Genomic DNA, 26,444 nt, shown 5'->3' with positions numbered 1-26,444 from the left:
ATATATATATATATATATATATATATATATATATATATATATATATATATATATATATATATATATATATATATATATATATATATATATATATATATATATATATATATATATATATTGAAATTAAAAAAATAAATGCGTTTTTCAACACAGCACCAGAAAAACGTGCTAAATGCTTAATCAGCATATATAGATTCAAGAGGGCCATGAGAGTTGGATTTCTGATAGCATGTATGATAGACAAATTATGTCTGAAGACCAGCATGGATGAAAAGCAGTTGCTATGATTACTTATAAGATAATGGGAAATATGTCATTGTATTGAAAATAATGAATACTCAACAACGGCCAACAATTCCTTAAGTATTCCCAAAGTTTCCAAAATGACTCAGTCATTTTTTCTTGAAAAACCTGGAAAAAAAATTCAACACTCGATTTGAAAGGGTAAGAAAACAGGGACACAAAATAACAACGTCAATAATCTACCATACAGTTAATTCGATTCAGTAACTGTATCCCATTGTCATCCTGTATTTATTTTAAAACTGATTTAAAACAAAGTTTATTTATCAAGAAATGTTTGAGTATGTTGAAGACTATATAATCTTATGAGATAAATATCTTTCATCCTTACCAGGTGTAAATGCATCCAAGCAAAACTGCCAAACCAATTAGTCCTACGAGGGCACCAGCACACAGCGAGGAAATCTTCACAATATAAGATGTGCCTATAAAAATATAAAATGCTAAACATGTATTTGGATTTTGACAAACTCCTATGAGTATTAACCACTGCACCTAACCTAATGAACTAACAAAAACCAACAGAGATCATAGAGTTTTGAGTGCTTAAATACTGAAGGCACACTCTTTGCACTAGTCGGGAAGTGTAACAAGATCTCGCGAGATTAGAATACCACATGACTGCACAGCATGAGATGTAGTTCATTTTGGGTGTTGTTTTTTTTTAAATGGGTGCACAGGAAAACGTGCTACCTATTCATGCTCTGGGTTGCTTGTAAGTGCACTACATTGCAGTAATACACGACGCCAAAGATGTGTGAACTTCAAAATAAATCTTACCATTTCAAATAATATAACAAAACGAATTCCTTAACATGCTTACATGTATATTTAAAGTTGTTTCTGGAGTTGCGGTGCGACAACTAACTTGCCTCAAAAATGGTTGGGCTTGGTAAACAGCACAACCTTATTCTGAACTCACGATCAACAGCCAACTCAAAACTGCAACAAGACGTAATTACTAACGATCAGTGTTGGGAGTAATGCATTACAAAAGTCATGTAAGTACTGTAATGCATTACCTTTTGCTGTAATGCGGTAGTGTATTGCATTACATTAAACATTGTTTTAATATTTTACTTGGTACAAAAGAGAGTAGCGCAATGCATTACAAATGGTTGATAACAGTTTTATGATTTTTCCTGTCACAAAGACATTTTGAAAATGTTCATAAATAGCCCAGGCAAACGTCTAGCATATGTCTTTGCAACTTGGAATAAACCCCGACAAGAATGCAACATCTGCTCCCTTCGGTGGGATATAGCCAGTGTTGGGAGTAATGCATTACAAAAGGAATGTAATTACTCTAATGCATTATTTTTTGCGCTAACACAGTCGTATAATGCAATACACCTTCCCCCCAAATTGTAATATTTATCCAAATGAGAGTAACGCAAAGCATTACAATGCATTTTTAACCTGAAAGTGTTTTTTTTTAAATACAAATTCATTAAAAAACAAAAGAAAAGAAAAACGAAAGAAAAGAAACATCTGGGGCAAAATTTTTACTTCCTGTTATTAGTACCTACTATAGCAGAGATCAACGCGGTAGCAGCAGACGACAGGTTGACTATGGACAACACGTACACAAGATGGCCACAAGCCCTTTACTTTCAGTTTATCAGAAATAAAGATAAATAGAATAGAATAGCTAGGCGCACTTTGTGAAGAGCTGCCGACTTCACCAATCAGCACCGGTAATTTGACAAAACATTTGGGGCGGCCCCATACTATCATGAAGTTAGGAAAAAGAAAATGTGTGCATGATTAAGCGTGGGGATGAAACAAAGAAGGCAAAATGATTGTTCTCTTGCTCAGGGATGCCACTTCCACCTCAAGAAGTTCGGACACTCGTGGTGGAGTATGTTGTACGTAGAGGATATGCTGCCACTTTCCACAGTGGATTCGCCAGCGTTTCAAACCTTTGTCAGCGAGATCCCTGTTCCAACTAGCAATAATGATTAGGTAAACTAACACAAATTTTTAATGTACAACTGCTATAAAAAAATAGCCTATAAATAGTTGTGGTCAATGTGTATCAAGATGAAGCATACAAAAGCTCATGTTAAACAGTAAGTTAAACACAAGAACGATGATGCAGGCTAGCTGCTAATGTTAGCCCCACCAAAACCATCTATTTTTGATATGTCTGTCCTTAACCTGAACTTGAATTTGAATATTAACATTGAAATTGTGGATTGCACTGTTTCTGCGTAAATGATAAACAATGCCTGAATATGCTGTGAAGATAAGTACAGTCATAAAGGAACTAAAATACAAAGAAAGATTCTGGATTTTTTCATGTCTTTAAAGGTTTACAATACAATACATATGAAATGATTCATACTGTTTCCAAGCCAACCTTCCTATGGATGTGCAATGAGCGTAACAAGCTCCATTTCGAAAGAAAAATCGATATTTCCACTTATATTGGTGAGAGTAATATAAAAGTCATGCAATAGTGGTGTAATGCCTCAAAATTCAAATACAGTAATATGTTAATGTCACTAATTACTTTGAAATGAGAGTAATAAGTAATAGATAATGTATTACAGTTTCGAAGTAACTTGCCCAACACTGCTGACGATATACAGTATCATACTGTGCCTGTTGCCACCATTTAGCGCAGTGTCTAGCATAAATTAGCCTCATGCTAGCAGCGTTCAACTGCTCCATGTTTGATTACCGGTACTTTCAAATGTCCTGTGTGGTGATATTTTGGTTTTGCAGATATAAAAAAGGATGATACAATTTTGGCAGATAGGACAAAGACAGGTTTTTAGACAGATTGTTTACATTTGCTTGTTAGATTGTTGATTTTCTCGCAAACTAGAAAATTTTTATTTGATGTCTCAAATTTCGCAAAAACCTTGTCTTGTCTCATTCTTGAGGACTCAATCTCATGAGACAGCTTGTCTCATGGCATTTATGTCTCGTCCCATCCCTAGTATTAATATTGCCCACTCATCATTGCAAACTCTTGCCAAAGTAGAAACTGTAATACCTGTTACTTTAGCCCAGAGGACACAGGAGCTTTTTGACTTCTGTAACACAGAAAATGAAAGAATTTTAAGTTTCTGAGTCAACTTATATTTTTTGGGTGTGGTTGCACTCACATTTTTCCACTGACTGAAAGCACGTAAGATGATGTAGTAGTTTCTGCCTTTCTTGAGGGGGGCATTGAAATAGCCTCCATAATAGTGACCATCTCCCACAGTAAAACGAATCTCTGTTCCAATATGGCTACTGCGCAGCTGAGCTGCAATGTGTCCTGCTGAGGAATCACTTTTACCCAAAGACTCTCCACTCACAGGAGAGGAACAGTCAAACACCATCATTCCTTCGAAAGGAAGGACGAACACTTGGTAAAAACTGTCAGATGAAAAGAATGAAAACAACATTATTAGTTCAAATAGAACGTAAGAGCTCTATCAAATCTTATTGACTTTTGTCTTACGTTCTTACGCTATATTAATTCAGTAATGTTTTAATTACAGTGGGTGTAATTCAATATTAGAAACAGTTCTTCATATGTCACAATGCAGATGCACATCAGATGATGGCTCTCTTTTGACATTTAAAAATGGAATAATATCTCTAGCACGTCTTTATCATCCTGCATTAATAAGATTGCGTAATTGTAGTAGCTGCGAGGGTGAAGGGCATGCCATTGCTGTTTTGTCATCGTACAGGTTTCCTGTTTACGTGATAGAAATATCCCGCTGAAGTTCATATTATGTTTTTGACAAGTACATCTCAGGTTTGTGATTTGGTTTTTACCTTATTGGGTCGAGAGTATTGCGTGATCTGTGAAGCACCAGAGTTGGTACAGGAGTCTCATATTCTCTGTAGTGGACCTCTGGAGCGGCAGGTGCTGTCAAATGGTGTCAGGCATGTTTGAATTGGACCCAAGCTGAGATTGTGAATATCCAAAATAATAGTATTCATTTTTGTTATTTCCAAATATTTAGTCCTGGCAAACTAACGGCTGATGAAAAAAATGTTAATTTTCTTTTCTTTTTAATTCCCTCATCGAAATGGAAGGGACTCATAAAAAAGATGTCCATTAACCCCTGGGTGTGCAGGGATTTTTCACTACTCTGGCCTTCTTATCACCCAACTTGGGCTGACTTTAAAAATGTTCATAACCCTGTCAAATATAAATATAGTTTTACTACCCCTCAAACTGTTCAGTGGCATCAGCCCTATCCATACACACTCACTCTCTCTCTCTCTCTCTCTCTCTCTCTCTCTCTCGCTCGCTCGCTCATGTGTTGTATGAAATCAAACACTTCCGTGCAGGAAAATAAAAGCTTTCCTGCAACATTTAGTTCTTGGATCGAAGCCTTTTGTCAACTACAAGTCCCACAACGCATAGAAAGAACTTTGCATTATGGCAGTCCCAGCGAAGCCACTCAATCAGTTAAAAGGCTTGCAAATGTCATAAGTTGTCTGCTAGCGCCCCTCTGTGGTTTTGGGGTCCCAAAAGGCACTCTTAACATTGAAAGGATTAATGTAAAAGTCGGGGGAAATGCGTGATAAAACATTGAGTTTTCAATACGTCCAAAATTGACAATATTTACAATTTTTAATGGCAGTAAATGAGCCTGACATGGGCTAAATTTGATTTCTGGGTGTACCTCTTGACCTCCCGTTTGCAAGCATTTAGAAGGGACGGCAGAACGGCATATTGAAAATCAACATATTTTAACAATCTATGCAATATGTTCGAAAAAAAGAAGTCTGGTTCTAAAACTGAAGTGCTGTTGTGCGCTAAAGTCTCGACATGGCAGAAGCACAATCTGTGCCCTGAATTGGTGACATGGAAATTGCCCCTCCTACCTCTGATTGATTTAAAAATTTTGTAAAAACCCTCCGTACCTCTGTACATCTGCTATTAACAAAATCCTTAAAGGGCTTGGTATTTTTTTGGATTGTATATTTATCGGGTGTGGTGGCGCCCTTCCAAGAGGCTTATGTATGAGGCCCAGAATTTGGTGCTCTGCGCCTGTCAGCAATACCTGCCAAACTGGTGTTAGTGGTGATAGTGGCTGTGAATCCAGCAGACACTGCTGTGATAGAGATGCTGTAGTTTGTGACTGGAAGCAGGTCCAGACAGATCTCCAGCCGGTCTTCCTTGGAACTCACAAAATGCTTCCGTCTTTCAAAAAAGGCCCTCTCATAGTCTCGGTATCCCATGTAGGTCACCTAAGAGTCAATGGTTAGAATTAATTTGTTCTGACATATTTTCTGGACAAATTCTTAAAAGGGCACAGGGTATAGTAGTGTTGCATTACCTTGTACATTTCTGTTTCTTCTTCATACTTCTCTGCTCTCCATTGCAAACATTTTTCATTTGAAATAATTAGGTGATTGATGGGTGGCTTGATTTCTGGGAGTAATAAAAGTATGAGCACAATTTACAGTGGAATGGTCACTACAGCTTAAACAATAACTTACATTAGATCATTTGTTGAACTTTTACAACCAAACCCCACACAAGTTAGTGAGGTAATAGCTCACCTATACATTTGAGCGTAGCTGTGTGCCACGCACCAGAGCTGCTGCACACGGAGACATTGCTGCCCCTCCAGCTGTGATAGCCTGTCACGCAGCGATGGATAACAACACTCCTGTTACGCCGTACTACCTCTGAGCGAGCGAGGATGGGGATTGGGCCGCATTTTGCTGGAAAACAGTTGCACTCAAATTCATCACAGCTTGAAGCAAAACTATATCAGCCACATAATGAATCAATTGTTTGTCATCTTTGCAAACACAAAAGGAAGTCAAATGAAAACACCAAACAAGATGTATTGACTGCAATTCATGTCATTGTTTCCCTGACTGAACACTATGAAATTGAATGCAGCAAAATACTGTACATGTGCATTTTGTCAGCTTTTGGTTGTTTACCACTCTAGAAAAGCCAGTCTTGTGTGATTTTTTTTTTCTAAAATTTCCACATGGACTAAACAAATCATAAGGAGAATCTGTTTTCCCCTTATGTGAGGGGTAAATAAATTTAACAGCTCTCAGCATATTGCAGTTCTGGTTTACGTTATGTAAAACTACGATTGCACTGATACACATACAGTGAGACTAATACAATTAATATTGATCTTTGTGGTTACTTCAGTTTGATTAAAGACACACAACTCCATTTCTATACCTTTGCAATTTAAAGATACGTTTGCCCACTCGCCTGAAGTTAGACATGTGGAAATATTATTTCCAGTCTCCTGGTAATATCCATCCATACACTCATACAGCACAACACTGCCAGGACTAGTAGAGTGGTCCCACAGGAGGTTAGTATAGGGGAGGGATTTTGGGGGACCACATGTTATTTCTGCACACAGACATAAATTGATGCGATGCATGTCAGGCAACAGGCTTCAAACTTCACAGCTTCACAAGCCCCAACCTGCCATAAATATGCAACTACCGTGTTCCTTAAATGACCATAATTCCCTAAATGTAAGACACACTTTTGTATTTGACTATTTCACCATGTATAAGACGCACCAACACTTTGTCAAGAAGGAAAAAATAAAAAAAAAACCAGAATAAATCACATTTTTTGTCAACCCTCTATATTTTCTTGTGTTCATACCCGCAGTTATATATTTGTTGGGTGTTAGGTTCAGCGTGTTTCAGATTTCTCACATTGTGAGCGGTCTGTGTATGCCTCGCCACTGTAATGCGCTCGAAGCTGTTGTTTTTACTTTTCTTCACGAAGCGGTTTAAATTCACTTTACCATAAATACCCGAAGTTGTGCCACATATGTGTTTCAGCAAGCTTATGGTGTTGTGTATATGCCAAAAGACCGCAATTAATAAACAAGTCAAACGAATTACCTTTCTATATTCTCTAACCAGTGCACTCTTAATTAAATCAGCTGGGGACATCATAACTTTTTCCTCTCCATTTAAGTAATATTCCTGTGTGTGAAAAAGAATGGACTCGGATGTTGATTCAGTCTGTTCGCTTCTTTTATTGAAAATAATGCCGAAAAAACCTCAGTTTATAACACGAGTTTCTGTTAGCTGCAACAGGCACTTGATGACCCCCCCCCCCCCCCCCCCCCCCCCCCATCTCATCCTATTAAGGTCATTATTTTAAGTAAGAATATAGTCAATATAAAAATGCATATCTGTGAGTCAAAACCCAGCTTATGTGGCTGACAGCAATCTTTCTCTCATCTAATTTTTAAGTTACCGTTTATACTTTTGGCCATCATTTTGAGGAAAAAAAAGTGTGTCTTATATTTGGGGAATTATGGTAAACAGCATTTAATGTTGACATTCTATCATCATTATACCTAAAAAAAAAAACAACACTGCTGATATTCAAATACAGTGTTCCCTCGGTTTTTGTAGTTTTGAACTGAACTCCCCCACCCGAGAAAGGTGAACGCCAAGAAGTAGAACCCCCCTCAAGGAATTTTATGTGGATACCAGATTTTTTTTTGGGGGGGGGGGGAGTTTATACTTTACATGATTCAGACAAAGATGACTGCAGTACACATTTACTCAAGTGTACTGTTATCCCTTCCCGTTTCCATCCCTTGGTGGGCCCATGGAGGGCCGGAGTTCCCCTCAGGGCAACGACCCTTGGACCTCGACCTGGAGTGGAGCCCATAGCTGACCAAACATAATGATAAGGAAGCAGAGCTTACACTCAAAATTCCAATTCATGACTAAAGCATTCTAGGTAACATCTTCCCAAATGCTTCCCTCCCATCCCCCTTCAGCCATGCCTTCAAGTTCTCACTCGCGCCTGTGAGCTTCATAAAGAAGACTGGCCAGGCAGTTTATTAATTGGCTCACAGGCACATAAAGCCCCCCCAAGAAGCACCGGGGGCACGAAAGGTGAAGCGCAAAGTAGCGAGGGAACACTGTACATAGAAAAACAAATATGCTCAGTTCTGATCTTTAAACGTTGCACCTTCACACAAAGGATCAATTTCGTCCCAAAGTCCATTGCGTCCGCATATTGCGAAGTTCCTCACACTCCTTGCGTAGTATCCTTCATCACATTTGTAAATAACCATACTGCCAACGTGTGATCTGCCATCCCAAAGTCTTTTAGTATGCGGTCTCAAAACAGGCTCCTGACATTTTACTTCTATAACAAAAAGATGGCAAATCATCACAATCGTCAGGAGTTAAGCCAAGACTGACAAAGGAATCACGTGGTAGTACCGATTAGTAGGCACTATCTGAAACATTGTCACCTTGGCAGCGTAGGGAGAGCTTGTCCCATTTCCCAGTGTCAGTACATACAGTTTTATTTATTTCTCCAACACTGTAATATCCTAATTGACACTGATAAGAAACCTGAGAGCCCACAGTGGAGATGTGATCCCATAACTGGAGTGAATGAGAGATGGCAGGTGGAGAGCCACAGTCAACTTCTACAGGGATGAACAATGACATTACTTGAATGTGATATCATTTCTGTGTGCCATTAACAGAGTTGATGAGCAGCTGCCGGAAAGGTCTGTCATTACCTTTGCATGAAATGTTAGGCTTTGTCCAGGTGCCATTTGGCATACATAATGATATGACAGTGCCTTCACTGTGATTAAATCCTTGTTTACAATAGTAGGTTACCATGCTGCCAGGGATTGAACTGCCATTCCACGTTTGTCCAGTGTGTGGCACTGCATTGGGTTTTCCACACGATATCTCTTGGAATATTCAGGAAGTCACACACAATTACTCACATTGAAACCATAACACACTTAAACACATAAATAGATTTTTTGTTTACTTTTTTTTCTAAAAATCTTATCACAAGCATGCACCCATTCATTGTCTACTTAATCGAACCCCCTTGTACTTGGCGGCGCTTTTGCAGCCCGTCTCAACTGACTGGTTCGCCGCTAGGCCTGAGAGGCTGTTGACTTCAGCCATTTTACTGCAAGACAATGTCTCAACACCTGAGGACAATTTTGTATCGTAAATTGAGCTAACACGCATGAGATGAAGGGGGGATACCGAAGGAAACCACAACAGCATGGTGAGAACATACTAATTGTAGGGCCAAAACAATAATTCAAGCCAAACCTCACCATTTAGTTAGGCAGACTTAAGGTCATTGTGCAGTACTGTGCAAAAGATGTAACTGACCATTAAAGGCGCTGGTTGCTGTGTATGTTGTAATATCTGTAAATAGCAGCCAAAAATGCCACTTTTACTTCTCAAGCCCCTCAACTCACTTCAACGGGTCCTCGATACCTAGATGTCACCTGATGGTGCCGAAGCAATAAAAGAAATACTCAAAGACTATAAAATGGCTTCCAAGGACGGTGTACTGCACACTTTTAAGATTCATTTATAATTGAGAGTTCCAAACAATAGATATGTGGTGGTTCATGGTGAATCACAAACTGATTGGAACATAATTTTGATTCTGAGATGCTTCAATGCTCCATTGACTTTGGTGAGTCAGTGAAAATAATTTCTTGCGTGAAATATGGCTGCTTGCATCTTGACTGTTTAACGAAACATCCCATGTAGCTTGCAAAGGTTCATTTTGAAGAGATTCACTGGACACAATAATTCTGCAGAACATCACACAATAGCCTGGGAGAAACGGGTTTTGGAGTCACAAGGGAAAAAAAAAAAAAAGTACGTGTGAGTGTACCTTGGCAAATCACAGATGCACCCTCCCACTTCCCTGCAGTGTTGCAGGTGAAGACATTGCTCTGTCCAATGTTGTGATAGCCCGAGTTACATTGATATGGCACCTCTGTGCCCACCCTGGAACTCTTATTCCATAGCATGTGTGAGTGAAGGAAGGTGGGAGGAGAGCCACAGTCAATCGCTGAGAGGCAAGACAGTGACATGTGGCATGAAACCATTTCACTGAGTTGACAGCAAATTGTGAACATGACGAAACGTGTTGCACTAATAAGGTTGTTGGAAATCCAACATGTTCTTCATTTATCCATTAGGACAGGGGCATCAAACTTGTTTAAGCTTGGAGGAAAATCTATTCCTAAATGGGCCGGACCAATAAAATCGTGGTATATAACTACATAACTTCAAAACAACAACTTCTGATTCATTATTCTTTTGTAATACTGTCCAAAATAGTACAAGAACAACATCACAACTATTCATAAAACATTAACATTACTATTCATCATAACACATTTCAAGTTATTCATTTATGAAAAAAAAATCCTTTTCAATTTTCAAAAAATGTCATTCTTATTTTCATATTTTACATTACAAAATCAGCTCGTGAGCTGGATTAAAAACATTTGTGGCCCAGAACCGGCCCACGAGCTGTGTGTTTGACACCCCACATCACTCCGTATTTAAACTAGAAACTTTTTAGGCCAACTTAAACATTTGATGTGACATTTGAGAAAAAAGCTGTTCTTCTAAAGATTTTAAGGCACTGCAGCAAAATTGAGATTTGAAATTTGTTTAACTCCATATTTTTCCCTCCAGGAAATTGTCCACGTAAACATGGGTGTTAAACTCATTTTTGTGGCGGGCTATTTTGTAGCTACAACTTTCCTCATTGGGCCGATATGATGAGCAAAGCAAGTCCGATTTTTTTAAATTAACTTGATTTAAACAAACTGATGACTTTGTAGTTTTAAAACTAGAAGGATAAGAGTTTTTGATTTATTGTTGAAGTTACTTTAACGAAACTTACCCAAACAAATAGCAAAATCTCGACTTTATTATGTACTATACATGACAAGTTAAAATTTTGGAAATGAATTTAGCAAAGGGGTCATGGAAATTGACATGATTTGCTTTCGAGGGCCACATAGTATGATGTGGTATGCAGGATCTGGCCCCCGGGCCTTGAGTTTGACAACTGTTTGTATTTCTCTGGAGTGCGAAATGGCAACTGGATATTGACTTAGAAAATGACTGTTTTGAAAATTGTTCTGATCACCGTTGATTACTATTGTCATGACCACCATGAAAGGGAACTGTTTAAATGAAAGAGAGAGTTCAAAATCCAATTTAATGGCAAATGGACCAGACAACTGCTGTTGTCTTGGTGTGTGCATAGAAAATATGAGGTGCCAAGAAAATAGACTTGGCTCTTTTCCTCTTGTTTGGTTACCTTCACAAATCATAGTGAGCCCATGCCACAGTCCGTCAGACCCACAACGTGAGGTGTTGGTTCCACTCATCCACCGAAAGCCCTCGTCGCACTCAAATGTGGCCAGGCTGCCAAATGTTGTTCCTGTTGCTGACAGCAGTACCATGTCTTCCTGCAATGATGGTCGGCCACAGTCCACCACTGAATTGGGAGATACAGTATAATGAAACACAGTTTCAAGTCTTCGCTGCTGGTCACACTTCATGCGAATTGCAATGTGACAAAAAATGCAATTTGACCTTGACACAAACTCGTGTCTTTGTGAGGGTGAAAGGGCTCTGTCCCATTGCGGACTTGATAACCCAGCTGACAGCGACAGTCAAAAGTGCTATCCAGGTTCCTGCACAGACCTCCTTCTCCACAAATCCCCACCACGCTGCACTCATCTATGTCTGCATAGCCAGTGGGAAACAAACATGTCAGTCAACCGCCTTGCTAACCTTTAACCATATACAGCCCGTTATGATGCCCGTTTTGCCGACGGACCGATGAATGACGGGAATGCTAAAAAAAAAATTATCCATCGCTGTAATTGTTGGGATAGACATTACATTAGTTGTTCATCGTAGCTCTGTCGGCCCCACCACGCCCTTTTATCTTGCCGACATATAGTTCGACTGACTCGAACGATTACCTTCTGTTTTACTATATTTTTATAGTGCTAATGACCATCAGCCTGCAGTCAATGTAACAATACGAAGTCACCTAACAGCAATACCAAGCAGGGGAGAAATGTGTTCGATTAAGTGAACTTTCTGAATTAGTACAATTTGCTACTCATTCACAGCCATGACATAACTAACTTAACCTAAGATTTATTTGTAGTTGCCCTGTTTCTTAGTCGTGGTTTCAGGTTTCTTGCTGATAAGAGCATTCTGGTAATGTAGAACAAATTTGCATTCTTTCTTTGATTGGCTCTTGGCCAGGAAATGCAAGATAATTCCATTCAGTGGACATAATTTTTAATTGCACTCTTGTCCCTTGCATTTCTCAAATGTGGGATGATAAACATGATGGTGTATCATAGCCTAGGGTTAAACTCCTTAGTTGACTTTGTTTTCGTGTTACACTAGTGCAGACAGAAGTAGACCAGTGCCTAAGGAATAACAGACCAGAAAGAAAAAAAAATAGTCAAATGTCGCCCTCTAGCGGTGAAAGAATGTTGGGGACGGACTGACTGAGCAGCATTCCTACTTCATCCGGTTTGAAAAAAAATGATATGTGAAATTAGTTGAGGGTGCATGCTTAATCATTTACTAGAATGGAACTAGAGTGCTATATTTAACTAAAGTTAAAATGCATCATGCTGTGAAGTAGATTGGCTTTTCAATTCATGTTTTGATTTCTGGCATTGCACTCACCCTGGCAGTGGGTTCCATCATTTGGAATAAAGACTGGCATGTTATTGGTAGCCATGTATCCAGTCAGACAGGTGCAGTAGTAGCTGCCATATGTATTGTGGCACTTCGTGTGCTGCCCACAAATCTTAGTGGTTCCTATCTGACACTCATCTTTATCTAGAAATAAAACAAATATAAATATAAAAGCAGAATGTACATTAGTATCATTTACAGTACAACTCTATGGACAATTTTGTGAAATAAAATACAGGAATATAACAAAAACGCAGTCGTTACTGACGTCCGGCGACTCTATTTTGCTTGATATTGCCATAGAAGTTTTTAATTATTATTACATTTATTGAATGTTCACTTCCTAACAATCCTTACTGAAAAAAGTCATATGCATAAGGATAATTTACACTACTAGTACTAGAGATCAAGTTTTCTTTTTTAAAACGCTCGATGAAATAATGCTCATGCTTTTAACGATAATGATAATGATAATTGTCGTTGTTTAGTGTAGTTTTGTTTGTGTAGTACATTTAGTGAGAATAAGCAGCTAATAAAATGGATTAGAAGGATTTATTTTTCATGGTTTAATAATTGGCTGTTTTGATTAGTTGGCTTGTGTGTATTGTGTACTACATGCTCTGGTGTAGAATTTAACTGCCTCATACATGAGAAAAGTCTCATGAGTGTCTCAAAACTTAGTTTTTGTTCACAGAATACTATTAGTGATATCTGTTGAATGGGAGGATGAAATTCTCAATATCTGACATGATATTTGTAAAAAATGGTATAAATATATCAAATCAAGGCCAATACATTGCTGTCTCTATTTCATGTAAAAGTGGCAAACAATATTAACTATTGTTATCTTTGTTGTCATTTTCAGCTTCTCAGGATATAAATGTGTGAAATTCCTGGGACTGCAGTGTAAAAAAAAAGTTACCAATTGAGTTGATTTCACGCTGTGTTTACATTGTTATTTTCACTTTTTTTTAGATAAATAAAGAAAATATTTTCTTATTGTACAAGTCAACATTATTTCAAACTGCAGCAGTCAGTAGAAGTCTTTGGGCTTGGCGGCGCACTGGAACTAGAAACACATCACAAAGTATAAGAATGTCATTTATCCTGGTGAATGTTCCCTACCTTGACAAAAGGTTCTTCCGTTTCCTACAAAACCGTACTTGCAGTTACAAACTTTTCCAGAATGATCAGACTTGTCATCACAAGTGGCGTTAACGTGGCAGCTAGCACACACATCCAGAGTATTTGCAGCAGCTCGCATCACTGAAAGGGGAAAGAACGTTCACCACTCACTCTCGTTCTTCAAGGGAGCAAGACGACATAGTATGGAACAATCAAACAAGCTTCAAAAACTGGTGTTTTGTTGATACATGCTCACCTGAACCAACACAAAAAAGAATCGTGAATGCAGCTGTGCTTCTCCCATCCATCTTCAGCCTAATGTCTCCTGGGCGTGGTCTTCTTCATTTCATGAGAAAGTCATCCTTCTTTTTCCCACTTGTTTCATTTTGAACTTTCATTTCGAGAGCACCGTAAAGACTTTGCAGAACTGAAATGAAGCTGGGTGGAGTTACAAATTGCCAGCGCAATTCTTTTAGCTGTTGGTTTTGTGGTTTCAGCTGAAGTGATACGCTGACACATCGAGTTACACTTCACATGTGATACCCTCATGCCATCATACACATTCCTGGTGTGGCACTTGATAGGCAAATTCTCCCTATGTCCAGTGCTAATTTACTACATTATTTCGGAAAGCATTGACCCAGCTGTTGCAGAACTGGAAAACATAAAACGTGAAAATGATGATGAAACAAAACATACAAAGTGCAGTTTACCTGATAGCTTGTAAACTTGTGACTCAAAAGATACCGCAAGAAACTGTCCTTCATTTAGACTTTGTTACATGGAGCCATCAAGCATTTGGGTTTGTCATGGTGACAGAGTTTTTTGTGTTGGGGGAGAGGGGGGGTCCTGTTGATGTGACGTGGGAGGGGGAGATAAGCCATATGAACTGTTATCTCCCCATTCAGTCCAGTTTTCTTAACTGGTGTCTGTCATTCAAACCAGTGGGCTATATTGCCTAATACCAGGGTCGCCTGCTCACGACTGATTAAGTCCAAAGTCTACACAACGTTAAAGCTACATACATAAATAACCTCGGATAACACTGTCAAAGACGTCTTTCACAAATCAACTAAAGTTCCGCTGTAAAGTTAACCTTTAAACTCAGAAACACGTCCCTCCCTCCCTCCTTTCTTTCTTTCTCTCTTTCTTTCTTTCTTTCTTTCTTTCTTTCTTTCTTTCTTTCTTTCTTTCTTTCTTTCTTTCTTTCTTTCTTTCTTTCTTTGTCTCGTTTCAATTTAAACAGGTTAGGGGAAAAAGGTAACATATGAGGTGAGAGCATTTCATTTTTTTAAATTAAAAATGATAAAGTAGAATGTTAAAACAAAACACAATTAAAAAAATATGTATAATAAATCTAATATTTTTATCACCGCGGACCGGTCAACGCTTTAGATTTATATTGCGGACTTGGGGGGGGGGGGGGGGGGGGGGGGGGGGGGGGGCTGCTTTAAAACCACATCATCCTACTCACTATGTATGTGATATACAGCGGCCAGAAGCAGCGCCAAAAAATAACATAACAAAGATCAAACACAAACGTAGTGAACTGTTAAACTAAATCATTTCAAAAACATTATTTTAGGTGCAGCTCACGTGGCCCGGTACCAGTTGATCCACCGACCGGTGGTTATTGGGAGTATGTAGGGTCCTGCTACTCTCATTAGACAAGGGTTAAATATCTAGGGCATTATAAATTGATAGCCTCTACATTGCACGGGCATTCACAGATCAAGTCAAGTGACATCAACTCAAGTGAAATTTATTTACATAGCCCTTAATCACAAGTGTGGAAAACGGCACAGAGAGCCACACAGATCACACAACAACAGCATCCCCTGAACCAAGCTCCCAGAAGGGGGAAAGAAACTCAGAATCCCATCTGGGGAAAAATAAGAAACGTTGAGAAGGGGCCGCAGATGGGAGGAGACCATCTTCACCCTGCAATAGATGCTGAGTGCTGAAACAAATAGTGTCATACTAAATATAGTGTAGAATATAATAAGAGTCCGTTTTTAAGATGAATCCATACAGGTCCCTTGGGAAATGATAATCAGATGTGGTTGCACAGTGTCTAAGATGTTTGACCCAACTTGTCAACATTACCTATCAAAGTATATGTATATACCGTATTTTTCACATTATAAGCCGTGACTTTTTCCTCACAATTTGAGCCCTGCGGCTTATAGTGCAGTGTGGCTTATCTGTTGTTTTTATTTATTTTTTGCTAGCCACCAGCAAGCAAGTATGTTGTCTATCTGTTCAAGGTTTCAATTTATGGACAACTATGAAATAGAACTGAAAAGATGTGAATCAATGGCTGTGCTCAAAGAGTTTTAAAAATATATTATTAAAAAAAAAACAACAACATATTTCTAAATTGAATAAGAGAGCTCTTCTAGGATCCAACAGAGGACAGTTCATGTTGATTATTTTGTGGACCAATACAAATGCAGTTTATAAAGTTTTAAGTTTAATAAATCAGACACCGATTGCATGTTTGTTTGTTTTTTAAATACTAAAAATGCTTTTGCACCGGTTTAGGGGTACTGGGGCTGCAAAAATATTTCACAGGGGGTACATCACTGAAAAAAGGTTGAGAACCACTGGTTAGCAAGTCTGCTTCACAGTTCAGAGTCCCGGATTCAATTTCAGCTAGCTCTTGCCTTCCTGTGTGGAGTTTGCATGTTCTCCCCATGCTCCAATGGGTCTTCCCCGGGCACTCCAGTCTTGTCCCACAGTCCAAAAACATGCGTGGCAAGTCTATCGGACATTCTAAATTGTCCTTAGGTGTGTGAACGTTGTTCATCCTTTTGTGCCTTGCAATTGACTGGCTACTAGTTCTGGGTGTCCCCCAACAAAGGTAACGTTTTTGATTTGGATCGCATTCAAATTTTGTTGGGCATTTTTCTTGTCATTTGCTCTGTTCAAAATTTGCGGGAGAGTGCTTAAGAACCAAGGCACTCAAAGTGACTTGACAGTGCACCTCAAAGGATAGTGCAGGTGCAGCAATGTTGAGTTGCACATGAAGGCTCGTGCTCAGCAAGCGCATCCTCGGGAGGCAATGATTCCCCCTTACAATGGAATCCCGGGACGCTGGATGTGTTAACCAATCTCCCACACACTAGGTCTGCAGCTTTCCCATCCATGATGGACACATTGTTCACCGTTTTCTCTCTCAAGGACATGTCCCCATCATCTTCGTCATCTATAAGGACAAACTCCTTGAGGTAAACCATTGTCACCCCATGGAGACTATGATTCTCGCCTTGTTCCTCCAGGGTGTGCCCATCAAAAAGGTTCAGAGTGGAGGTCTCTGTCAGGGTCTCGGCTGGTTCTGTAGAGTTATCTTCTGGACCTGAATAGGCTTGTGTGCTGGAATCCACATTCCACATGGAGATCATACTGAACTTGTGCTCTGTGCTGCTGCATGATGTACTGTCTCTGTTTGTGATCGTCTCTCTCTTGGCGTGAGAGCCATTGTCGTTAGCGTGAACATTTCCAGACAGCATCTGAAAAGCCATCTTCTGGTTGTCATGGTATACTTGAACACTGCTGAACTCTGTTGGCGATGAGAGGGGATTGCTGGGAGACTCTTTTTTTCCCTGTGTCTTCATGTATTTTCTTTGTACTTTTCACTACAAAAGGTCAGAAAACAAGTCAAGGTAAATACTGACTTTATAAATCCCAGTTCAAAGTAAAAAAAACACATAATAGAAGATAATATTTATTTACGTTTTTTTTAATTCTGCTTAATTATTTCATATTTGGTACTATTAAACAATAAAAAAAAACACTCTCAGTACTGTTTCAGACCTGATATCAATTCCTCAAAGTGATATTTACAGGAAAGTACCTGTCTCAGGGTGTGTGACCTATGCACTCTCAGAAAATCTAGGTTGTAAATTTGAGGTATCAAATGTATTTTGTGCTATTGTCCACTTGACTTACAATTTGGAAAACTACTTTTTGGACTTAGGAATTGACCAAATTGTTCATGAAAAATCTGTACAAAATTGTTTGTGGAAAAAGATAAACAAGACATAAACTGTCCCATTTTACAATGTGCAAGGCAGCAGAAACCAGCAACTGCTGCTGTGCATGGGATGCACTGCTTCTGTTATATTTGGCAACGCGCCCCCTAGGAAAGAGACAACATTTAATCGCCCCCCCCCCCCCCCCCCCCCCCCCCACCTCTTCGTGGGCCGCAGTGTGGTTATGGTTTCTATCGGCGGGTTGTTAGGACTGTGCAGTGAATTAAAATGTAAATAAAGTATAATCTTTGAACATTTACCTAGACTTGAAATCAGAGGGTAGTTAAAAAAAAAAAAAAAATATATATATATATATATATATATATATATATATATATATATATATTAGTCCTTCCTCAAATGATATCAAAAAGGGGATTGGAAAAAAATGTTGCTGCTTGTTTTTTACAGTTGAAGGACATGTGCAAGTTTGGTGGAAACTTGAAGTCATAATTAGAATTTCGTGGGCCTCATAAAATGATGTGGCAGGCTGAATCTGGCCCCCGGGCCTTGAGTTTGATACCTGTGGCTTGCATCAAAGTGTCTGAAAAAGAAGATGCCAATCCTTATGTTATTGCCGTTGCACTTTACATGGCAAAACAAATCCTGTTCTCTGGGGTCACCCCCCCCCCCCCCATACATTTAGAGAAGGACTGATGATGTGATGAGACATGATGTGAATAGCTTTGAATTCCGCCAAATGTTGCAAAATATCAGCATCACATATTTTTCTTTAAGTACTCTTTGCTGCTTTTTTGTGTTATTTTATGAACCGTTACCCTCATAAGGACATTACAAGCAGAACAAACTGCCATTTAGTACTTGCCTTTCTAAATAAATAAATGGCAAGCTTAAGAGAAGCAAAAATAACTTGGCTCCCAAAGGATGACTGCTTTGAGGATGGAGACAGTTGGAACTCAAATTGAGAAATAATGGAGACAGCTATTCCAGCCGTGACACACACACATAATGCTGAACGTTAGTTTGGTTCACATTTGACACAAGACGTTTTCCGTTGTGCATGTTAAAAGCATAGTATTCTGTGACAGAGCACTACACACTGACCTTCTTTCACTTGAATGACTCATAGGCGTGACAGAATCAGGACTCTATGAATAAATAATAAACATGTACATGTTCAGGCTTGCTCATCTCCACCTTGCGGTTGTGGCTGAGCAAAAATAATAGCTGAAAAATAAAAATGATTTCAACGCCCTCAAAGCGTTGCTTTATCAGTTTGAATCCACAAAGTCTGTTTTTGTTGTAGCAATGAATGCGACTCCATTGTCCTTTCTTACTACTATATCTAGAAAATTACTTCAGGTAATGAGCGTCTTTGATTTTGAAGCACAACAAAAAGTTCTTCAAAACAACCAAACTCTTATTGACCAATTTTTTTTTTAATAAATTGTTTTAACGAGGACAAAACGGTTCCATGTATTTGAACACGCTTCTCAATAAAACCACTGCAATTTCCAGCTCTAGTTCAGAAACATACAATTTCATCTCATACAAAAAAATGACAAACTTTTCAAGATCCGGATATAAACGTTTAAAATCTATTAAGGAAAGTCTGATCTTGTGAAATGTAGAGTTAAAAGCATGACACAAATTTGTGACCAGCAAAAACATAAGAAACTTTTCCTTCCCTTACCGTTGCCCTCAGCAATCCCTTTTCCAGCAGCTGTTGTAGCTTAAAAGAAATAAAATATAAATAATAAGTAAAAAAAAACTAACAAATAAATCACATCGCGCGCGCAGGAGAGAGCGAGTGTTGCGCAGGTCTTGCAGTGCAAAAGAACATCACTTTCTGGTCGAGGCAACACCGCCCTCACTTCATGCCAATATGTAAACTCCCCCACATTGTGATCGCAGGATGCTCCAATGCTTCACTGATGAGTGAACACAGCAGTCACAATGCAGAAATTAACGTGTCTTTCATTCACACTATTAATACGATTGTGTGAGACATGTTCAAAAGAGAGTCATGGGACTGGGAAAGTACCACTATTGCGAGACTTTTTTTCTTTCACTGAAGAAAATAAACAAGTGAGTGTATTTAATACACATTCACACACACACACATAAATGTATCAAATTATTGTTGAATCAAATGAGTGTGAAGGATAACCACAAATTTGCACACTGTCAGACTAAAGACTTATTTTTCACGGGTAACAGATGTCGCCGGTCGATGTCCCTCAAGGTACAGTAATTGCAAAGCATGCATATTGATGACGTTTTGACGACAAAATGATGTACAGTATACATACAGACATCAAATAACATCAATGTTTGTGAGAAATCCAAAGCTAATCGTTGGAGCACCTTTCTCAAGGTGTTACCTGTTCTGTTACTTGTTGTGAATGACTCCCATCTTGTATGGTAGGACAATACAATGCTCCTAATTCATTCTCATACCAGCACACAATCGTTTCAGGAAAGGTTGAAACTGTGCAGGGAAGCATAAAAAGCCATTTATTTCTCTTCTACATAGTGAACGTTTCAATAAATAATAAAGGCAGAGTCTCTTACATAGATGAAAAATGCAAACAGCATTATGAAAGGGATCAAATATTGAAATGCCCTCCATCCAACACAGAATGATGCATATACTGTAAGTTGTAATACACCACAGTGTATGGACATACAGTATGTGAGCAGTAGTATCTAGTCCTGTTTGACCATGCGTGCATTGAGTATTGACGGAAAAATTATTTCTGCTCTTTACCATAAGAGCCTGAAGCACAATGTCCAGCCAGCAGTTTGTGCCTGCAAACTCAAGAGCTCTGGGATCATGTGCGAGACAGAGATCTGAAACGCATAGGAAGTCAATGACTTGAAGTCAGGATGACTCAAAAAGAACACAATTAAGGTTTTGAAGTGGCTGAGTCAAAGTTTGGATTTAAATGAGATTGAAATGCTGAGGAATAAAACCCTCCAACATGGCAGCGTTAAAACAATTCTGCAAAGGAGAGTGCTTCAAAATTCTTCCACAGCGTGAGAAAGACTCATTACCAATTATTGCAAACTTGTCGGTAATTGCTGCCAAAGATGACACAACTCGCTATCACGTTCAGGGGACAATTCATTTTCACATAAGGTCGGATAGGTTTGTAATCATAATCATTAAAAACGGCATTGTATTTATCTTTCTTTGGCTCGCTGTGATATTAATATTGGTTTGATGAAAAGAAAGCTTTGTGATGAAGAAAAAAGCAAAAATCACAAAAAAAATAGGAAGGGAGCAAAACCTTTTTCCACAAAAGTGTACCGTAAATCCCCAAATATAAGACTGACTTTTTTTTCCCTAATATTTAAGTCCAAAAGTAGGGGTGCGTCTTATAAACTGAAACTTAAAAATTCAATTTTTTTTTTTTCTTCAGTACGAAACCATTTGAAGAAAATGTGTTTGACTCGTTTATTAATTGCGATCTTTTGGCATAAACACACAATCATTAACTTGGTGATACTATTTATGGGTATTCATGGTAAAATGAACTCAAGCCGCATCGCTAAGAAAAGGAAAAACAACTACAGTACGTTACTTTGAAAGCACTCACCGTTACCTTGGAGGCGTTCACTGACCAATCACAATGTGGGAAATCTGATACACACTTAACTCGCAACAAATATACATGACCTGAAGAAGATATGAAGAGTTTAGGATGATAAGATTTATTAGGTTTTGCTATAGATTTTACACAGAAAATACCAGAATTTGACGCTTAAATTAAGGGTGTGTCCTACACACAGGTCTGTCTTGGGGAGTGCACCTAATTCCTGTTTCAGTCAGGGCTTAGATATGAGTCCCACTAAGTGAAACTTGCTGCTTCCATGTTGCTGCATCTGGAAGCTGATGTTTTGGGTCGACGAGTGGCATCTCCAAAATGAAAGGATCACGCTGCTTGGTGCCAACAAACATTCCTTAAACTGGACCATTACGTTCAATGGAGATGTGATGATGCCAACCCCTGGCAATGCAGGATGAAAAAAAGAAACAAAAATAAGCAAACAAACAAAAAACATGAGTGCTATAAACCCGTCACAATTTAAAAATGTAAAATCTGATTATTCAACACTTGGATCTCATCCACAATTACCATTGTGCTTCTCTATTTCAGCAAGACAGACAGACAACATCCACAGATTTGCAACGGGCCGCAACCTGAAGCCAAAGAGACTAGCTGGCAGATAGAGGAACCAGTCGTCCAAGAAGGACCAGGCACACGGGAGGCCAGCACTCAACGGAACTTTGAGATCCACTTGTTTCGCGTGTGGGAGCACAGCTTCAGCCTTATAACCTGTCAGCACAAGTGCACACAAAGTTTCCTCACAATTCAGCAAGGTGTTGTGATTCAGAAAAAAGGAGTTAGAAAAAAGGATTTAAATTGGCAACTAATCCTTTTCCGCTGGATGAGGTTTACGCCGTGACAGCAAAACAACTCCGTTTAACGATTTCTGTGACATCACAGCTAGCGGTGGGACAATTATCAGGATCCCTGCTGTGCGGGCGTGCAAAAATCATGATTCTGTTTTCAGCAGTAAAACAATGATATTTTGTCTTCAAACTGACACCTACATTATTTTTCATGTACAATTAATACTTTTAAAAGTATGTTTTTTTTAAATGCTGTCAACCAAAGATGACATCGCATGAACACAGCGACCAATCACGGCTCAGCTTGTAAACGTCACATGACCAAATCCAGAAAACAGGTGAGCCATGATCGGGCCTTAGCTAGGCCCTGAGCACATGTGATGTCATTTTTGGTCGACAGCAAGTATAAAAATGTGCTCAATGGGGATGGGTGGGGGAGCAACTCCACTGAAAATTTAAATCTTGGAAACAACCTTACTGATGCAGAATCACCAGTAGATGGCAGCAATGCCCCGTTTTAGATACAAGATCAGCAATTTGAGTCTGCTCTAGTCAAAATACTCAAGATTGCTGGCAGTGAATGAGTTACAGGTATTCATTTCCCACAATGTAAACAATGTAATTATGAAATTAATTTATTATTGTAGAAAATGGCGAAAGCCATTTGGTATCTCTTTAATAACTGCCATCACAGGGCTCTCTATTTTTTTCCCTCATGGGTTACATGCAAAAAATCTGAATATACAAGAGCCACATTGACATGCTCCACTTTTAAAAGCTTTAAAAACACACAAACACAATCCAACAGTGCAGGCAAAGTAATGGCTGGTATTCTGTTCTAGTATTATTACGTTATTAGAATTTCCGATTGGCACGAATGAACGCCAGAGAAGAGATTAGCAATTTGAACGAAAGGACTATCAAGAAGACTAGTTTACGATGCAAATGATGAAAAATGTGCATGCAAAGACAGAATTTCTAATAAAAGTGAATCAAAACTCACACTCATTTTTGTGGTCGTTTTGGTAGAACTTGTTCTTAGACAGTAGTGTTAAGATACTCTGCCAGACAAGACCCTCGGAACAGGAAGTGGCAGACAATAAGAGATCCACCTCCACACCGATATCCACTGTTCGGTACACGAGGACTTCAACTTGCAACGTGAAGGGACCCTTCTTCAACTCGTCAACTGGCTGATGTGTTTTAATGCTCTGCCGCACACAAATCAAACCTAGAAAAGTAATTCAAAGAATATGACAAAACTTGGAACACAGGAGATCATTAAAAGTGGAAGTCAAAAAAAATATTTTCAACGTTGTTTATGTAGCCTCGCTCATCTAAACGCAGTATTCTGGGATTCGGTTTATGAAATATGGATTTGCCAGCAAAATACAATTTATTCATTTTAGGGAGTGGGCATTTTGCCACTTGCGGTTGAGTGTCAGCTAAAAGTGAAATCTGTTTCTCAAGGCGGCTCGAACAAAGACAAGCAATAATCAGGGCCCTGCTTGCTTTCGTCACGTGACCAAACTCAATACATTGTATTGTCAAGAATAGCATTTAATTTGACGTCCCCAATAATAATGTCTGTGCGAATGAATTGTTGTGTAAAAGAACAAATAGGGGAGAGTGGGGTAAGATGAGCCGAATTTTACTTATTTGGTTCTGGATTCAAGGAAAAACTTCATAGAAACAAAATTTAAACATATTCCATTATTTCATGATGTCTACTATAAAATGAAATGATCAGAATGCATTTCTGACAAAGCTTCACAAAATATTGACCTTTCCAAAAAAACTGGAATTGTGGCTCAATTTGCCCCAGGTCTGGGGTAAGATGACCCACATCAAGGGGTAGGTTGAGCCATAACATGTAAACTAAACAAAAAGGTTGTTTTTTTTAAAGTGAATCTGTGAATTTTTTGTAACAATCAGTTTTGAACTAAGAACAACACACCACCAACAAAAACCTGCTGTTTCAGTACTATCTAGTGACTCAAAAGAACTACTCAATATTCCAACTGTCCAGGTTGCAGTGAAATATGAATTGTTGGTCCCTTCTTGCAGTTCCTCCAGCTTTTTGAGGTCGGGACAGCTTCTTCTGGACATCACCCTGTGGGAATGATTGTTTCTTATTGCCAATGACCCCTGGAATTCTAGAAATCGGGCACTAACTTCATTCCTCTCAAGGCTGTTGACTAAGCCGATGTAATGATGGTTCCTGCTTTTAGATGTAAATTTTACAATTACAAAGTCATCAACCTGCAGATCCGAGTCAGTAGTGTCTTCTAATGGAACTGCAATATCACTCTCCTCAGAACTGCTTTCTTCTATTTTCATCTGAGCTTTTTTCCTCTTCAGCACTCTGGTCTTTGATTGATCTGTCCATTTTGTTTTTTAGTTTGCTTTTCCACTCTTCATGGGCACATTGGATTGAGAGCTTTTCAGGTGTATCAGTCGGGTTCTTTTCTTCACCCGCTTTCGGTTTGTTAGTTTCCGGGGCTGCTGTTTTTTGGGTAAAGGTAAAATCTTGGTTGGAGACGCATAGGATCCAGGATCCTTGGGGTGTGAACTCGAGGAAAAAACCCATGTTGCAGAGCATGTTGATACAGGTAGCTCAGCAGTACTATTGGAGGATGAAACCTTGATGCTAAACCTTTCTCAGTCCAGTTGTTAGGGGTGGGAATGTTATTTCTTGTAGCCAATTCTAAAGCCATTTCACAACATTTCTTTGACGTAATGCCATGAAACTGCTCTGCAAGCTTCTTGACTTGGTCTGCAAGCTCTTTCTTGATCTCCTCTGAGAAGACTCTTTTTGCTTCTGCCTTATGGGATAAGTTGAACCACTGGCTCAATTTACCCCAAAGCCTTGGGCTCAATTTGCCCCATAGCCACCAATTTGTGAAAAGCAGGCTATCTTAAAAAACGTGGCTAGTTTTGAGGTAAGTGATTCACATGTTTTTACACCTTACAAATACACCAATATGTGTAACATATAATTTTAGTCTCAGATAATCCTGTTTGACATAACTCTCATGTTACCTAAAACTCAGAAATTTTACTTTGACAGTCAAAAAACAACTTTTCTCATATAATTAGGCTTATCTCTTTTCTAATGTGCTTACTTTCACCACTGCAAGATGGCAATGGTGAGGGCTTCCTGCCATTGTGATCACATGACCACACATAGTACGGTTGCCTAGATACAAGGGGTGGGTCAACTTACCCAGTGGCTCATCTTACCCCACTCTCCCCTACTTCCAATTCGTGCGTTCCTCGCTAACATCTAGCTCATCGCTAGTAACTGGCGCATAGTAAAGTTGTCAGTTCAGCGAAGTATTGCCTCACTGCCAGGGCGTGGTGGCTGTCGGGAATAGATTCGTTTTTGCGGCTCAAACTTACCAACTGGGCTCAGCCGGAAGTTGTGATCAGTAATGGCCATGAGCAGTAGAGTGTTGCACAGCATCTCAGGGAAACACAGCGGAACGTCTCTGTATTCACTGTCTGGATAATCCCAACCGTAACCCGTGGCCCTGCAAAACCTCCTCAAAAGCACTTTGTCCATTCTGAAAAACCGGTCAAGAGTCTCAAATTTAGGGGTAACATGGTTCGTTATTAAAGGTTAATTCGTCTGACCTGCAGTTGTAGACGACGTATATTACGTCGCGTTTCTTCCTGCGGCGAGTCTTATGCAAGCAGCCCTTTCTCCAAGTAAGTGCTTTGGTCAGATATTTGAGAAATAGATACGAGCGTTTAGGAAGTCTATCGTAGCAGAGTGCATTTGTTTTCAGTAACTTATGAGAAGAGTATACGTGCACATACACAATATATAAGGAGAACGCCGATAGCGACGCCAAAATGTAACCCAGGACGTTTCTCATTATTTGAAGTTTTTGTATTTAACTTAGATTCAACTTCAACGTAAGAAACCTACACCTGCAGACTTGTTTTTACGACAGTTTACGCCGTACGGGGAACCAGTTGTGTCTGGGTGGTTGCAGACTTGTTTTTACGACAGTTTACGCCGTACGGGGAACCAGTTGTGTTTGGGTGGCTGGAGGACGGCATATGCATTGGGACAAACC

The 26,444-nt window shown here is 39.2% G+C and overlaps 2 protein-coding genes and 1 long non-coding RNA gene across 11 annotated transcripts; 1 reads left to right on the top strand and 2 right to left on the bottom strand.

Moving 5' to 3' along the window:
• Nucleotides 1-107: 107 nt before the first annotated feature.
• susd1 (sushi domain containing 1) lies at nt 108-14,734 on the bottom strand. 6 transcript variants are annotated; one of them, XM_088437142.1, is made up of 18 exons: nt 14,201-14,734; nt 13,945-14,085; nt 12,808-12,963; nt 11,686-11,838; nt 11,408-11,587; nt 9,959-10,138; nt 8,820-8,999; nt 8,544-8,723; nt 8,255-8,434; nt 6,476-6,655; nt 5,827-5,991; nt 5,601-5,695; nt 5,325-5,511; nt 4,084-4,177; nt 3,420-3,675; nt 3,308-3,347; nt 635-728; nt 108-411 (listed from the first exon to the last, which is right to left on the bottom strand). In XM_088437142.1, the coding sequence occupies exons 1-18, from the start codon at nt 14,250-14,252 to the stop codon at nt 393-395; spliced, it is 2,532 nt and encodes an 843-aa protein (XP_088293268.1). In that variant the 5' UTR covers nt 14,253-14,734; the 3' UTR covers nt 108-392. The 6 variants fall into 6 exon arrangements, with proteins under 6 accessions (XP_088293268.1, XP_088294088.1, XP_088294896.1 ...); XM_088437962.1 differs by lacking the exon at nt 6,476-6,655; XM_088438770.1 differs by lacking the exons at nt 3,308-3,347; nt 3,420-3,675.
• A 260-nt stretch (nt 14,735-14,994) lies between these two features.
• On the top strand, nt 14,995-23,367 carry LOC148430128 (uncharacterized). Its single transcript, XR_015867787.1, has 2 exons — nt 14,995-15,216; nt 22,103-23,367. It is a non-coding gene; the product is annotated as an uncharacterized LOC148430128 (long non-coding RNA).
• Nucleotides 21,634-26,415, bottom strand: LOC148430127 (uncharacterized). Of its 4 annotated transcripts, none has more exons than XM_088433276.1 (6): nt 26,294-26,415; nt 25,996-26,077; nt 25,762-25,925; nt 23,363-23,590; nt 22,082-22,282; nt 21,634-21,952 (listed from the first exon to the last, which is right to left on the bottom strand). In XM_088433276.1, the coding sequence occupies exons 3-6, from the start codon at nt 25,922-25,924 to the stop codon at nt 21,771-21,773; spliced, it is 774 nt and encodes a 257-aa protein (XP_088289402.1). In that variant the 5' UTR covers nt 25,925; nt 25,996-26,077; nt 26,294-26,415; the 3' UTR covers nt 21,634-21,770. The 4 variants fall into 4 exon arrangements, with proteins under 4 accessions (XP_088289402.1, XP_088289395.1, XP_088289380.1 ...); XM_088433269.1 differs by having other exon boundaries at nt 26,182-26,338; XM_088433254.1 differs by having other exon boundaries at nt 25,996-26,367.
• Nucleotides 26,416-26,444: the final 29 nt, after the last annotated feature.

Source organism: Hippichthys cyanospilos, chromosome 1 (genome assembly GCF_059441005.1).
Source record: "Hippichthys cyanospilos isolate Australia breed blue-spotted pipefish chromosome 1, RoL_Hcya_1.0, whole genome shotgun sequence".
Taxonomy (NCBI): domain Eukaryota; kingdom Metazoa; phylum Chordata; class Actinopteri; order Syngnathiformes; family Syngnathidae; genus Hippichthys; species Hippichthys cyanospilos.
The sequence above is the reverse complement of the archived record's forward strand: the minus strand, read 5'-3'. Positions and strand labels throughout refer to the sequence as shown.

What these genes read in the sequence shown, in the direction of transcription:
- susd1 (XM_088437142.1), bottom strand. Translation starts at nt 14,252, where the DNA reads ATGGATGGGAGAAGCACAGCTGCATTCACGATTCTTTTTTGTGTTGGT. An exon ending in GCTCACTATGATTTGTGAAG is followed by an intron (nt 10,139 to 11,407) that starts GTAACCAAACAA and finishes CTTGCCTCTCAG; the next exon opens with CGATTGACTGTGGCTCTCCT. An exon ending in CACTAACACCAGTTTGGCAG is followed by an intron (nt 4,178 to 5,324) that starts GTATTGCTGACA and finishes ACCATTTGACAG; the next exon opens with CACCTGCCGCTCCAGAGGTC.
- LOC148430127 (XM_088433254.1), bottom strand. Translation starts at nt 26,240, where the DNA reads ATGAGAAACGTCCTGGGTTACATTTTGGCGTCGCTATCGGCGTTCTCC. An exon ending in CTTCCGGCTGAGCCCAGTTG is followed by an intron (nt 23,591 to 25,761) that starts GTAAGTTTGAGC and finishes TTACTTTTCTAG; the next exon opens with GTTTGATTTGTGTGCGGCAG. An exon ending in TGAAATAGAGAAGCACAATG is followed by an intron (nt 21,953 to 22,081) that starts GTAATTGTGGAT and finishes CTGCATTGCCAG; the next exon opens with GGGTTGGCATCATCACATCT.